This window comes from Heterodontus francisci, chromosome 8 (assembly GCF_036365525.1).
Source record: "Heterodontus francisci isolate sHetFra1 chromosome 8, sHetFra1.hap1, whole genome shotgun sequence".
NCBI classification, from domain to species: Eukaryota; Metazoa; Chordata; class Chondrichthyes; order Heterodontiformes; family Heterodontidae; genus Heterodontus; species Heterodontus francisci.
Window position 1 is genome coordinate 87,943,007 of NC_090378.1, and position 14,458 is coordinate 87,957,464.

General features: G+C 42.7%; 1 protein-coding gene across 3 annotated transcripts; it reads left to right on the plus strand.

The window, feature by feature from the left end:
- Positions 1–3,787: 3,787 nt before the first annotated feature.
- On the plus strand, positions 3,788–11,780 carry LOC137373004 (V-type proton ATPase subunit G 3-like). Of its 3 annotated transcripts, none has more exons than XM_068037692.1 (3): positions 3,788–3,942; positions 8,391–8,491; positions 10,889–11,780. In XM_068037692.1, exons 1-3 carry the CDS (start codon positions 3,861–3,863, stop codon positions 11,066–11,068), a joined length of 363 nt encoding a protein of 120 aa, XP_067893793.1. In that variant the 5' UTR covers positions 3,788–3,860; the 3' UTR covers positions 11,069–11,780. The 3 variants fall into 3 exon arrangements, with proteins under 3 accessions (XP_067893793.1, XP_067893795.1, XP_067893794.1); XM_068037694.1 differs by having other exon boundaries at positions 8,391–8,413; positions 10,931–11,780; XM_068037693.1 differs by lacking the exon at positions 3,788–3,942 and adding an exon at positions 8,173–8,225.
- The last annotated feature ends 2,678 nt before the right edge of the window (positions 11,781–14,458 follow it).

Sequence of the window (14,458 nt, forward strand, 5' to 3'; positions counted from 1 at the left end):
AACTCAGATGCTGTCTACTGTCTCTTTATCATCACTAACAAGGAGAAAGATATTTTTAACCCACAAAAAACTGAAACACATTCATAACATAAAAAGAAAATAGACAGCCTTAGAGAGGTGCATATTTACCATTATGGCTTCATTATTTCAGTCACTCCATTATTGGCTACTAAATTATTGCCTTCCTTGGCTTTAGCAAGGTTAAGGAATACAACTGACGGTCCGTTAAAAAGTAAAGGGGAACTGTTCCTGCACTTGCAGAAAAAATACAAAACAGCAAATAGGATAGAAGAGATTATCAGCATAGGCAACCTTGTACAATTTTAGCACTATCCATTGTGGCCATATCTTTTTAATGCTTCAGTTAAACTGTATGCTTGGTAGCAGCATGGCACAGTCTTTTACTGATACTAAATGTACAGTATACTGGGGCTGACCAGAGTGGGGGAGGGGAGAGGAGAAAGTAGGGTCATTCAATGCAAGCAAAGAATACAGGCTCCAGGAACTCTACACTTGTCAATGTCTTGGCCCTGAAATGTTAACAATGTGTATTCATTCCTCTGCTAAGTTGAGTTCAATGGTCCACACCTAAAAGAACAATTCTCTATCCAGAATCTTCACAAAATCTATTCAGAGAAAACACATCCCTGCAATTCATCAGAAGTTCTCATGGTGTGTGCAGACATTTTGTTGGTTGGGTTTTTGTTGTGTGTGTTGAGCAGGGTGAAGAATATTAGATTGAGAGGAACGTACACACTGGCATAGACCCATTTGGCCGAAAGCCCTGTTTCTATGATGTAATAGCAATTCTAAAGAAAAAATCCAGCTACCTCCTTTGGTATTTTGAAATGTCTGAATGGTTAACTAGTACAGAGCTTTTGAACTTAAAACACAGAAGAACTGGTCAGATAGTCGACTCTAGCAACTCAAAATTTAAAAAGCTAGAAAAAGCTTGACTGTCCCTCATCTCTTTATTTACATTAGATAAATTATTGGAAGTGGGCACCAGTGAGCTTACTTTAATTGCACGTGTGTGAAATTTTAATTTTCCCCATTGAAGAATGATGGTGAAAGTACAACCATGACTGGCTACATCCTCTGTCACACCCTCAATCAAAGCTGAATACACTTATATATGGCACTGAAATGATGGGAGATATCAAATCCTAAATGCCCACCATATTATGCCCATCTCCACACATCCTCTCCACTCATTGCAATGATATAACAAAAGAGAACAAAAACACAGAGAATGTCATCAGCTAGACTTGTCAATCTCCACAGTTTTTCCAAGGTTATAATAGGCATCAGAGGCAATTCATGTATAGAATAGAAGTGCATTGATGTTCTGAAGTATGAGGAAATTATTGTTCTGAACTCGTATCTCAGTTGTAAACAGAAACAAACTATAGGAAAATTTTAAATAAAAACAAGAAATGCTGGAACCACTCAGCAGGTCTGGCAGCATCTGTGGAAAGAGAAGCGGAGCTAACGTTTCGGGTCAGTGACCCTTCATCGGAACTGACAAATATTAGAAAAGTCACAGGTTATAAGCAAGTGAGGTGGGGGTGGGGCAAGAGATAACAAAGGAGGTCCAGATTGGACCAGGCCACATAGCTGACCAAAAGGTCACGGAGCAAAAGCAAACAATATGTTAATGGTGTGTTGAAAGACAAAGCATTAGTACAGATTAGCTGTTAATACACTGAATATTGAACAGCAGCAAGTGCAAACCTAAAAAAAAACAGTGGGTAAGCAAACTGAACAAACTAAGATGAAATGAACTACTGCTTGCGGACTGAGCAGCGCAGACTGGGTGACCGCTTTGCGGAACATCTCCGCTCAGTCCGCAAGCAGGACCCTGAGCTTCCGGTTGCTTGCCATTTCAACACTCCCCCCTGCTCTCATGCTCACATCTCTGTCCTGGCATTGCTGCAGTGTTCCAGTGAACATCAACGCAAGATCGAGGAACAGCATCTCATCTACCAATTAGGCACACTACAGCCTGCCGGACTGAACATTGAGTTCAATAATTTCAGAGCATGACAGCCCCCCATTTTACTTTCATTTTTAGTTATTTTTTCTTCTTTTTTTTTTACATTTATTTCATTTCATCTTAGTTTGTTCAGTTTGCTTACCCACTGTTTTTTTTTCAGGTTTGCACTTGCTGCTGTTCAATATTCAGTGCATTAACATCTAATCTGTACTAATGCTTCGTCTTTCAACACACCATTAACATATTGTTTGCCTTTGCTCCGTGACCTTTTGGTCAGCTATGTGGCCTGGTCCAATCTAGACCTCCTTTGTTATCTCTTGCCCCACCCCCACCTCACTTGCTTATAACCTGTGACTTTTCTAATATTTGTCAGTTCCGATGAAGGGTCACTGACCCGAAACGTTAACTCTGCTTCTCTTTCCACAGATGCTGCCAGACCTGCTGAGTGGTTCCAGCATTTCTTGTTTTTATTTCAGATTTCCAGCATCCGCAGTATTTTGCTTTTATTATAGGAAAATTTTAGTATTTGGTTTGTTTCTTGCAAAACCATTATCTTCAAAGTCAAAGACCTGGATTTTTCTCCAATCATAGTTGCAAAAGACAACAAATCCACTACCATCAATACTTAGTGTTGCACATCATGGCTGCTAACTACTAGAGAGAAGTGTGTCCACAAGGTCTGTTGTACCCCTTTTCTCAGTCTCAGTCCAGTGCATAAAGATAGAAGTTGACAGCAGTGATAAATAAGGTGAGAGTTCCTCAGCTTCTCGAATGCTATTTGAATACACTATCACACTTCGAGCTCAGAGACACCACCGCCCATGTTTAAACAAAACAGAAACCAGTCCAAACCTGCTCAAATAGAAATATAAGCCATGGAGATTTGTATATGGAGCAGATAGCACTATTATTTCAACTAATGTTTCTTGTCTTCACAAATAGTGAAAAAAGCTCAGATCTACATTACGGACCAGATTTTAACTCTATGTAAATGAATGGGTCTTGAGTGAGTTAAAATCTCATCCATGTGTCCAGAATTTGAGAGTTTGACATGGTCTTGAAAGTTGCCACATACAACACTTTAAAAATACTTCATTGGCAGTAAGTGCTTTACTTTCTCTCTCTCTTCTCTCTTTCACCCTCTCTTCCTTTCGTGCTGAATCTTGCCATCCAAATCTTGTGAAATTCTTAATTGGCTGTTATAGTGCATTACCAGTCTGAGACCAATAGGTGCAGGGTGTAAAGTGCATCTGGCAACACCTGAGTTTTGTTGTGAATGCGAATCACTCCCTCTAACAGCCAGGAGGTGGCAAAATACCAGTGTAATCCCACCACATGTAGAACTCCATTCCCTGGCAATAAGTGATGTTTTGAGAGTGCAGGCATTAACATCTACTTACTCAAACGTTAAAAATAAACGCTGTTTAAGTTTATAATGTCTCCTGGGTTTGAGTGGAAAGAAAGCCTAAGTAGAATACAAATGTGAAGGTAAAACTTGGGTTGTGAAAATGATTAAAATATGGGAAGTGGGTAACAGAGGACTCCTGAAACTATCATTCAGGTTATTTAATATTGTCACAGAGCTTGCTTCGTAAATTCACTTGTGGATGACCAGATCCAGTGTTATTGTTTTATTTTGACATGGGATAAGGGACACTAAGCATCGGTGAGCTATTCTGTTTGTAGTTGGCAGCAGCTGCTTGAATGCAGCCAGTGACTAGAGTTGGCTGCTACCATACAAGCTGCATCCGGACTGCCTTTGTTGTTCTCAGCAACAGTGAAGTATAATAATCATCGGGATCCCTATAAATTTGGACAGAGGATCTGATCAGCACCTTCGGAGAGAGCTGGCACACAGGAGAACATGACCAGCCACTCACAGGGAATCCATCAGCTTTTACAAGCAGAGAAACGGGCCAAAGAAAAATTAGAGGAAGCCAAGAAGAGTGAGTAAACTGGATTAACAGTGCATGAAAAATGGTTTCAATATAAAAGGAATCAAAGCACAAAAATTAGTTTATTGGAAGAAGATGTATTCAAGATGTAAATAATCAGAACATAACAATTGTACTAAAAACAAAAGAGTTGGCAAAAATGGTGCATTTAATTTCACTTCATTTAGGATCAAATTTAGGACTTGTACCTTTGTACTGGCCATAATCTGGTACCTTTTACAATGCTGCAGCCAATCCACTTGGGAGTGAAGTGAAGGGCATGTGAGAGGGGTGAACATGCCATGTCACTGATCCTGCAGAGAGCTGCACACACTGTGCTAAAGAAGGTATCGCAGACAATGAATAATTTAGGGATGAGCTCATTTTCTTTGTTAGCACTGCCACTGTTGGATAAATATGATGTGCACCTGCTGAAATTCTGCTTGCAGCAACCTTAGGTTAAGCTGCCGTATCCCACTTGGTTACAATTTACACATGGACCTGAGCCAGCATGGGATTGGAAAATCATTGGCTTCTGGATCGATATCCAGTATGGAAAACAGTATAAGCCTCAGTATTTTTCACATCTGGGGTACCCAGGTCACAAGACAGGTTTCCACACAGCACAGGCCCCAATTTAATGGTTCACAAGATCATTACAGGTGATGATTCTCACTTGGCCCTTCTGAATTCCTCCATTCAGAGAAATCCAACTCTCCCTCCATTTCAGCATCCAATTGTTCCTTAAATGATTCCAGGGGTTTCACATCCACCTACTCCATTTGGAAATCTATTCTGTGCATTTAGCCCTCTCTGTGTGAGAAGACAGTGTGGCATTTTATCCAGATTAACAAGGAAAGTGCTTTTAAAGTTCGAACCCTCTGTCATATTATTCTTTAACCTAAAAGCAGCAGGGATTTCTTCTTAAATGGTTTATGTGCCCCTAATTCAGGATACTGACTCCTGCTGAGGTTAGGGCTCTGTAGGTGCCAAGAGCCCAGCTGTACCTCGCTGAGGCAAGGCACTGAATGTTGGCAGGTTAGCTGACTATAGGGGGGAGGGGAGGAAAACACAACAGAGGCCGAACTTGCCCTCCTTAAACATCCAGGCAGCAGCATTTCCTTTTCCAGTAGGGTAGCAATCAGCAGGGAATTTCTGGCTCAGTTCCTCCAGCCAAAATTTCCCTGCTGATCGCTGTCCTGCTGGAAAATGAAATGCTGGTGCATGGATGTCGTGTGAGGCCATGATCCAGTTTGTAGCACCCTTACTGCCAGCTTGGCAGAGATCAGCCACCTCAGCAGCAACCACAAGTCAAAGCTCGGACCATCTGGTCTACATGGCTCCATTATTTGGCTGCCTTTACCAAATGAGGCTGTCAGGGGAAACACAGCGGAGATTTCCAAGTCGAGTTTTGTATAACCTCACAAAGTTATTGTGTTTTTAATCACATATACCTTTTATTTAATATTTAAATGTTGAAGATTTTTTTTTCTGAGATCCAGCTGGTTCCACCTCCCTCCAAGTCAAGCAGACTGAGAGTTGGAATGGCAAGTTATCACCTCTAGCACTGAAGCAAACCGAGTGTGAGGTCAGGCTGGAACTGCACTAAAAATATATTAAATACCAATTTCATATACATCGAGCTGTTAGTTTGTTTGTGATAGCACTATAACAGGCACTTAATGCAAATTCCAAGGAGTACTGTTTGCAGTCACAAGCATTAAAAATCTGTGTGTAAAAGTTAAAGTTCATTGCTAAGTATATTTGTCAGTGCTGAGAAACAACCCTGTGTTTCTGATCACAAAGGCCACTCTCACACAACACATTAAAAAAAAGTGGCAGCATTTGGAGGTTTGCACTCTTGTTGAAGGGAAACTAATATGGAGAGGTCATGTTTGGATAGTCCAATTCCCCTGGCAAATCTCTCCACACTTCCTCCTCACACCCCAGGTCTCTCACCCACCCAGCTCTGTGCTTGAGCCAGTTGATCCCAGGAGCTTGAATAGCTCAGGGCTCTCTTTTGCACAGTGCTGCATCCAAATAAATAATCATGTCAACATGCACAGGTGACATCAATTAAAACAATCCATGTATGTCAGATTAATACAAGAACATTTTTGTAGCAATGAAATGCACAAACATATCACAGAAAGCACATCGTGGGTCTGGATTCTTTAGTGAGATCTGTCTGACCTCCCATATGGATGTGTGGAGATGGGAAGGACAAGTCCAAAAGCCTGAACTTGAATGGGGCCATTTCAGATTAATTCCCAAACTGGATGGTTGATTGATCTGGACCACATTTACTACAAAGAGCAGGTTACCAGAGTGCAACACTTCCATGTTCTCTCATGGCTATTGGAATGTTTGCATGGCAAGCAGTGGGACTGGACTGGACCTGCAGCTCTGGCTTCATTTGAATTATATTAGATTCGAAGCTGAAATGCTAACAAGTCTTCCCCATGTGTGTCAAAAAGAGAGATCAAGGCTGTAAAAGCTTGCTGACTGTGTCTGTCAAAAAACAGGGAGTGGATCAGACAGAAAACGTGGAATGGAGAATATCTTCTTGTTCAATAATATGACATGTCTATCATTTCCACGATTTGTACAATGTTCATCTACAAAAGTTCTTTTTGAAAATTCATACGCATTGTTTTTCTTGGGATAGGTACTGTTTCCAAAGCTGGAGGTCAGCATTCTAGTGAGGGGAAAACTGCAAAAGTGGGTGTCCTGAATCAAGTACAATCTTCTTATTAACATCAGGCTGGGGAGTCTAGAACTGGAATGGGTGGGGGTTGGGGGGGGGGGGGGTTATAGCCTCAGAATAAGGGGTCAACCATTTATTTATTTATTTATTTATTTAGAGATACAGCACTGAAACAGGCCCTTCGGCCCACCGAGTTTGTGCTGACCATCAACTACCCATTTATACTAATCCTACACTAATCCCATATTCCTACCACATCCCCACCTGTCCCCTATATTTCTCTACCACCTACCTATACTAGGGGCAATATATAATGGCCAATTTACCTATCAACCTGCAAGCCTTTGGCATGTGGGAGGAAACCGGAGCACCCGGAGGAAACCCACGCAGACACAGGGAGAACTTGCAAACTCCACACAGGCAGTACCCAGAATTGAACCCGGGTCGCTGGAGCTGTGAGGCTGCGGTGCTAACCACTGCGCCACTATGCCCCCCTTGCGCCACTGTGCCGCCCTTGCACCACTGTGCCGCCCTGAGGAGAAATTTCTCAGCTCAAAGGATTGTGAATCTTTAGAATTCTCTGCCCCAGAGATGTGGATGTTCAGTCACTGAACATATTCAAGACAGAGATTGCTAGATTTTTGGATACTAAGGGAATTAAGGGATATAGGGATAGTGCGGGAAGGTAGAGTTGAGGTAGAAGATCAGCCATGAGCTCATTGAATGGCTGAGCAGGTTCAAATGACGTAATGGCCGACTCCAACTCCTGTTTCTTATGTTCCTATGTAGCAGCTTAACCACAAAATACGGCAGTAAAAGCTCACTGAACATTAATCAGGTAATAGTTTGTCAGATGTGACACCTTATCAGAATGCTTCTCAACTCACCCCCCACAGATGATCCTGAATTGCATAGTAAAGTTAGATGACAGTTTTAAATTGGATGGTGAGAACAATCTTGTTAATTCAAACTGGGCTTTGTCCCCCTGTGGAAGAAATAAGAATGTTCTAAAAAATCTTTATTTTATGACTTCCTAAAAAAAAGTCCTTCCATTATAACCAGTCCGCAACCAAGAAGTGGAAAATCGCCTTTCTTGGAGGCCCCTGTCAGTGATACTCTTGACTTAGGGCCTAGGAAGTGTATAAAAGTAGCGCACAGCATTCCCTCTCCTCCCACCCCAGGGCTAGGAAGTCATTGTTTGGAAAATGGCAGGAGCGAAGCCCCACCTTAGCCTGCTGTGGGGTATCGGACAGAAGTACTAAACTAATAAGCCACTGCAACCCCTGCCAGTTTGATGGGCTGCACACTTACCTGAAACACACTGATTCCTGCAGTGGTTTCTGACAAGCAGCCACTATTACTGCAACTGCTGTGCTGAACATATCATAAAGAAGACATAATGTTCCATCACCATCTCACGCTGCAGATTATTGCAGCTCAGAACAGCAATGAGAAATTAGAAAATAAACAGGCAACAACCTTCCATAGTTAGTACTATGAAACCTAATGAAAATCACGCACAAAAAATGGCTGGAGGTAGAATCCATGAAGAAAATCAATACATCATTGAAAAGAAATCATTCTAGATGTAAGACAACATCACTCACATGAGCCTTATTAATCAGTCCAGCTTCAATCGACGGTTTCATTTTTTGAAATCCATTGATTCCTTTTGTGTGCTTTCTGTTTATTAGATTTGTGGCACGATTGTTGTGAAACACTTTGGCATTTTCTTTGTGAACATTGCTTCTAGGGAAAGGAAGACGGCTGAAACAAGCAAAGGATGAGGCTCAAGCTGAGATAGATCAATATCGTCTGCAAAGGGAGCGAGAGTTCAGACAAAAGCAAGACTCGGTGTGTATTAATGCAAACAAGTAGGCTTCTTTTAATTGCTACTTCCTTTGTAAAACTGGGTTGAACAAACCATATTGTTAGAATCAATGGTTACAAATTAAAAGTCCCTGCACAGTGATCCTTTTTAAATAAATGCTGCAACGAGCAATGGCATATATAATACACTTCTTTACAATCATGACCCAATAACTGATTTGTGGAGTTATCCTCAGCTTCACAAGTGGAGGCATTACTGAATCTCACTGCTGGCCATGAATCACAGCCCACTTTATTTATGCCATGATTTTATTTTTCAATGATATCATAAATGTGTAAAAAAAACAAAATAGCACACTATGGCCTTTAAAATCCATAGGCTATGATCCCGATGGATACTCCAGGATTGTGCAAGTTTGTGCCCCCTAGTGCTAACCCAATTGGTTTATGTAGGATCAGTGTGCGGGCAGCTATTCTACATGGGGTCGACAGGCATCTGTGTCACTTATAAGCACATCCTTGGTGCCTGCCTGCTTTGTGGAGCTGGAAAATCCAGCACCTGCTGGCCATTTTGTGTGGCCACGTGTGTGTGTTGGAGGGTGAAATAAGTGGGGTTAGTAGAGGGGAGGGAGAGGAGATGCCAAGAAGTTCACTGTGCCCTCTCAGCCCCCTGCGCAAGGGCCCAATCCAGTGAGAATTTTTAATTAACAAGAAAATTCTTCACAGATGAGGTACATTGGGCCCCACTTATTACCATCTAGAGTATAGAATGCTTCATTTTGTTTAACGTACCAGCTTCCAGTCCCTTCTGAGACAGTGAGAATCTAGGGTGTCGCTTCCACAGGGCTCATCTTGACATCAGTGACCATTAAAGGGACAGCTGGAGTTTACAGCAGGTACAACTGGATCCCTGAGTTTTCTGTTACATTTTGCTGGAGCTATGGCAGGAATCCAGCAGGAACTCCCAAGGAAACTCAGGGCATGCGTGTATCAAAAAAAATGTCGAAAAGGACACACCCCTGATTGTCCATCGGGTAAAAACTCTGTGTGTTGCAGTATGAGGCCAAACTGTTCAAGGTAATATAAGCCAATCTATGCAGTGCTGTGGTAGGTGTGCCACACCAGGACTCCCTGGACTAAATTTTGTTGAGGTTCTGACGTCGGGAACCGTGGCGGGGTGGGGTGGGGGGGGGGGGGGGTGGTTGAGGGGGAGGTGCCGGAAGATCACATTGGCAGCAGCACACCACGGAGCCTGACGCCAGGAGTGCTGGGCCCGATCTTCCCAGCGGTGGCAAGACTCCATGGCAGCTGCCCTGCCGCTGGGTGACGGGACCCGACTTTAAATATTTAAATCAAGTAAATGAATAGAGTTAAATAAAATTGACAGCAATCTTACCGGCTGCCCAGGATATTCCATGCGGTGGCCGGCACTCACGTGCCTTCACTTTCCTGTCCAGGGAAAGGTGGCGCCACAGAGGTGGGGAAGGCGGGAGCTTAGGGTTTTTAGTGTGGGGGGGCGGGGGTGTAAAATCAGCACGTATAGTGTAGGGAAGGGGGGAAGGAGTGACTTCTGCACTTTGAACTGTTGTTGGGGGGTGTTGGTGGCAAGGTGAAATCTTCCATGTAAGTGTTTTGGGGGGGTAGAGTGAAACTATTACATGTAAGTGTTATTGGCGGGGAGGAAAGGGGCAATTTTTTTTTGCAGTGTACCGGGTGGGGGGGGGGGGGGGTGGGGGTGGGGGGGTAGGGGTTTCAATATTTAAATTTAGCGTCAGGACTGGATGCCCTTTAAAAATGGCAACAGCGCCTGCGCAGAGGCAGCTGACACCGTTGCCAGCATTGCAGAGCCTGCCCCCAGCACATGACTGGGGGGAGCAGCCCAACCGGCGTATTATCTTGAGCTGCCGTGCGCCAGACCGCGGCGGCATAGCGGCACGCAGCCCACACTTATGGGCCGCCATTTTTCTTGCCCACCGCCACTCGCAGTGGCTGGAACATTAAATCCAGCCCCCTGTCTCTGCTGGATATACAAGGCAGGCCGCCAATCAGAGTTTTCACTTTACATGGCTGCACACATGCCAAAGTACATCTGTGTAAATTCTGGGTGAGGACAGGATCAGGTTTGGCTCTGATAGAGTATTTATTATAGGGCATGTGGAGCTATCAATTGCTATTCAGGCTGAACAATGGAGCAGGCTAATTTGTGTGAGGTAACAGAGGAATTCTGACACCCCATAGCTTCTTATCCCAGTATATTCTGGAGAGGAGTAAGAGGAAGGGGCAAGTCAGATGGGGAATAAAAATTAAATGTATATGATGTTAACATAGCAATTCCAAGAAATGTTTTCAAAAAGTTTGAAGGGAAAAAACCCAGTGACGTGGCCTTCCGTTTACAATAAACATGTCTCTGTTTTATCTTAGATCATGGGATCTCAAGGTAACCTTTTAGTCAAAGTGGATGAGCAAACCAGAACAAAAATCAATGGCCTCGTAAGCAATCATGAACAGAATAGTGAGAAGGTCCTGCAAGAGCTCTTGGGGATGGTTTGTGAAATCAAACCAGAAATCCATATTAACTTTAGAGAAGCTGGCTCACATTGACTGGCAAGTCAGGGATGAATTAAACTTTATCAAACCAAAAACATGGTATCACTGAAGTTAACTAACATTAGTTAATGTATGTTTTTAATGAAAAGAAGTGTTGACTTTATCTTTTTTATTGTTATTTTTTGGGTGAGCGCCTTGGGATGTTTTCCTACATTAAAGGCAGTTCCTACCTTCACCCCTTCCCCTGCAGTTAGTCTCAGGATAAAACTTGTCTTTTAGTCGGTCTACCCCCAGGTATTTCAACTCATGCTACCTATGTTGCATTTCCTTTATCCAGTAGAAACACAAGAAGGAACATAGGAACATGCAGCCCCTTGAATCTGTTCCACCATTCAATTCGAGCATTTATATCCAGAAGGCGCCCTGAGTGGTGCTGAAAGAAATCTGCCAGCCCCAAACCTGTTGATCTTTTGTTTGGCCTTAGAGAACCTGACAGAAACCAGCAAACACATTTACGAAAGGAAAGTTTTGTTTTATGTCATTTGAGATTCAGGTTCGAGTTCTGTTTCAATTTTAAGACTGCCAGCACTAGTGTATTAAAGTTAGTAGATCACAATATTGTCTGTCTCTTACAATAGTTCACCTGTAAAACTGAATTCACTGAACAGTTTAACTAGACGTAGTTAACACGGGGAGTTACTGTTCCAATATGTCTCATCCGCATTAAAATATAAGAACTATGTGCCTCAGTCTTGTGCCTAATGATTTTGGTTCATATTTACATCCAATAAATAGTCATTTTAAAATTGTAAGTATCAATTTTTTTTTTAGGTTCGTATTCCAAAATTTAAATTTGATTCTCTTTAGTTGTTAGTATTATTGGCATGACACCAGGTTCAGTTCCCAGAATTTGTGTTATCCTCTTGCACTTAGAGCCACGCTTTCAACCAGTGACAGATTGTACATTTTCTGTGCTCTGCGTGATCACAGTTTGACGCATTTGACATCAGCATGACAGGGCCAGATTTTCATGTTTGTGGTGCTGTCTTGTTATAAGCCAATGGGCAAACTTTTAGGGAAGTCACTATATTTCAGGCTTTAAAAACATAGTATTTCAGCTAAGAACTTACAACATCTCTTTTGGTACTTTAAAAATATTTGAAGCCACTTTTATATCAGTGCTTTTCTGGTTTAGATTTCTGGGAGACCGGGGTCTCCCACAGCTCTGTTTTCCAAACTGTAGGCCCCACTTTATCGGTGGGCCAGGGAGGGGTCGGGGTGGAAATTGCGAATGGGTTCATTATATCTGTCACTGAGAAAAGGGAGCAGAAATAGCAGTTTAATTGCCATGAGGTTCATGGGCACCAACTCCTTTATGCTAAGACAGTGCCAGGATGATCAAAGTGGTTTATACCTTATCTGGCGTATTTTGAAAGACTTACGTTTACAGTCACCAGTTGCCCTGGTGACATCCTCTCAGTGGCCCAGAGATGCAATCAGCAGTTGCTGGTTTTAATTTGCTTGCATTTCAACCTCTCAGGTGACATTTTATTTCCTTGATAGCGGGGGAAAAGCTCCACTTTGATGTGAACAGGACACAAATAGCCCATCCACGTCAAACCCACGATCTACATATTAATTAGTTATAATATGGAGCAGGGGATGGACTGAGAAACTCAAGTGCTTGAGAATTGGGGTTCTGCTTTCCTGCTTATTTTTTGTCCTTTTATTTAAATATCAGAAACATAAATGCAGATGGCTACAAAAATAGCAAAAATGTAAGCCTTTGAGAATAAACCTCTTTGCCTAGCAGGTAATTCATTTTAACTGCTTGATATATTAAGACAGGCTTTTGCAATGAGTTTATTTTTGAGCTACTTGGAGGCAATGTTAAAAAATAGGATACAAATCAAAATGTCACAGCCACAACTCATTTGTGTGTTTTAGTTTCATTCTCTTAATAACCCAGCATAAAGGATACACAAGTCTGTATCGAGGAGATGGGAACCATATCAATTCTGTGCCTGGTTTATCTCCTAGCAGAACAAAGTATTAATTTGTGACCTTCCACTGGAATGCAGTGATAATTAGTGAAAATGTGTGAATTAAGTTATCTTAACAGTCTGCTAATGTTCACATTGAGCAGTAAATTACCTTGAAGCGCTTCCCAAATGCTGGTTTATTTCTGTCAGGCAAAGGTGTACTTTGAAACCCTATTATTCTTGTTTTTGTTAAAGTAATTATGTTTATTTTTGTGCATAAATCCCCAGATGACATGACTGAGGTTCAACTTCATAATAAAAAAAGAGAACATGATCTTTATGCCTCTTTTTTTTTGTAACTCGATCAAACAAGCCCCTGCAAAATCTAATTTGAAGCTATCCCTTCAAGAATTCCTCTCGCAGTGCACTAGGACGGTACTCAGTCCTGTAACAAGTGTCATCTGGCCTCACCTCCCAGAACTTTCACCTCTGAATCAGAAGGGTATGGGCCAAAGTCCCACTTCAGGACTTCAGTGCAAAATCTAGGCTGTACTGAAGAGGTGTTTCACTCTCTGAGCTGCCATCCACCAGATGAGATATTAAACTGAGGCCCCAGCTACCCAGCTCTGCGCTTCAGTTGGATGTTAAGGACCCTATGAAGATGAGCAGGCGGTTCTGCTGATGCCTTCATCAATATTCCTCCCCCTACCTTCATAATCAGAAACAGATCAACTGGCCATCAGCTGGCTGTGGGATTTTGCCATGTGCAAAAATGGCTGGCACATTTGGCTATGTAACAATCGTCACTGCCCTTCAGAGATCTTTGATAATGGGCTATATTTTAACAGTTCACCACCGTTCTCAGTGGCAGGCTTCAAAAAGTGAGCGGCGCACGCATGTGTACTGCGGAGCTGCCACGATATTTCGCGTGGCGGCTCATTAATATAGAGGGGGCTGAATGACCACCTCAATAACATAGAGGGGGCAGCCGCCCCGGCAGAGGCATCCGATACCACCCTGCAGGCCCCGGCACCATTTTTAAAGGAGTTCAAGCCCTTCACTTACATTTGAATTTTTAAAGCTCCAGGAAATAAAAATAACATTTCATTGCATCTTTGAATTCCCTCTCCCACCCTCCCAATGAGTGATCTATATATAAATTGCCCTCTCCCCCGAGAAATTTTTTTAATTCATATCCCGAACTTAATTTCCTTTGACCCTCAACCCCTTCCCACCATCCCTGCAACCAATCACATTTGGTTTTGCCGCTCCCCCCCACCCCCACCACAGCCATGAAAAATCACTCTTCCCCCCTACCCCCCCCGCCCCCCCACCAGTGTCATGCTTCGGATCTCCAAACAGAGATCCAAAGGCACGGGAGTTCCAGCCACTGGCTGGAATATCAGCCTGGTATGGCGTCGGGACAAGGAAAGTGCTTTTGCATGTATTTAAATTTATTTAA

Bases quoted from the DNA above. Each gene is read 5' to 3' on its own strand.
- LOC137373004 (XM_068037692.1), top strand. From the start codon at position 3,861: ATGACCAGCCACTCACAGGGAATCCATCAGCTTTTACAAGCAGAGAAA. The intron at 3,943-8,390 runs GTGAGTAAACTG...CATTGCTTCTAG, and splicing joins ATTAGAGGAAGCCAAGAAGA to GGAAAGGAAGACGGCTGAAA. The intron at 8,492-10,888 runs GTGTGTATTAAT...GTTTTATCTTAG, and splicing joins TCAGACAAAAGCAAGACTCG to ATCATGGGATCTCAAGGTAA.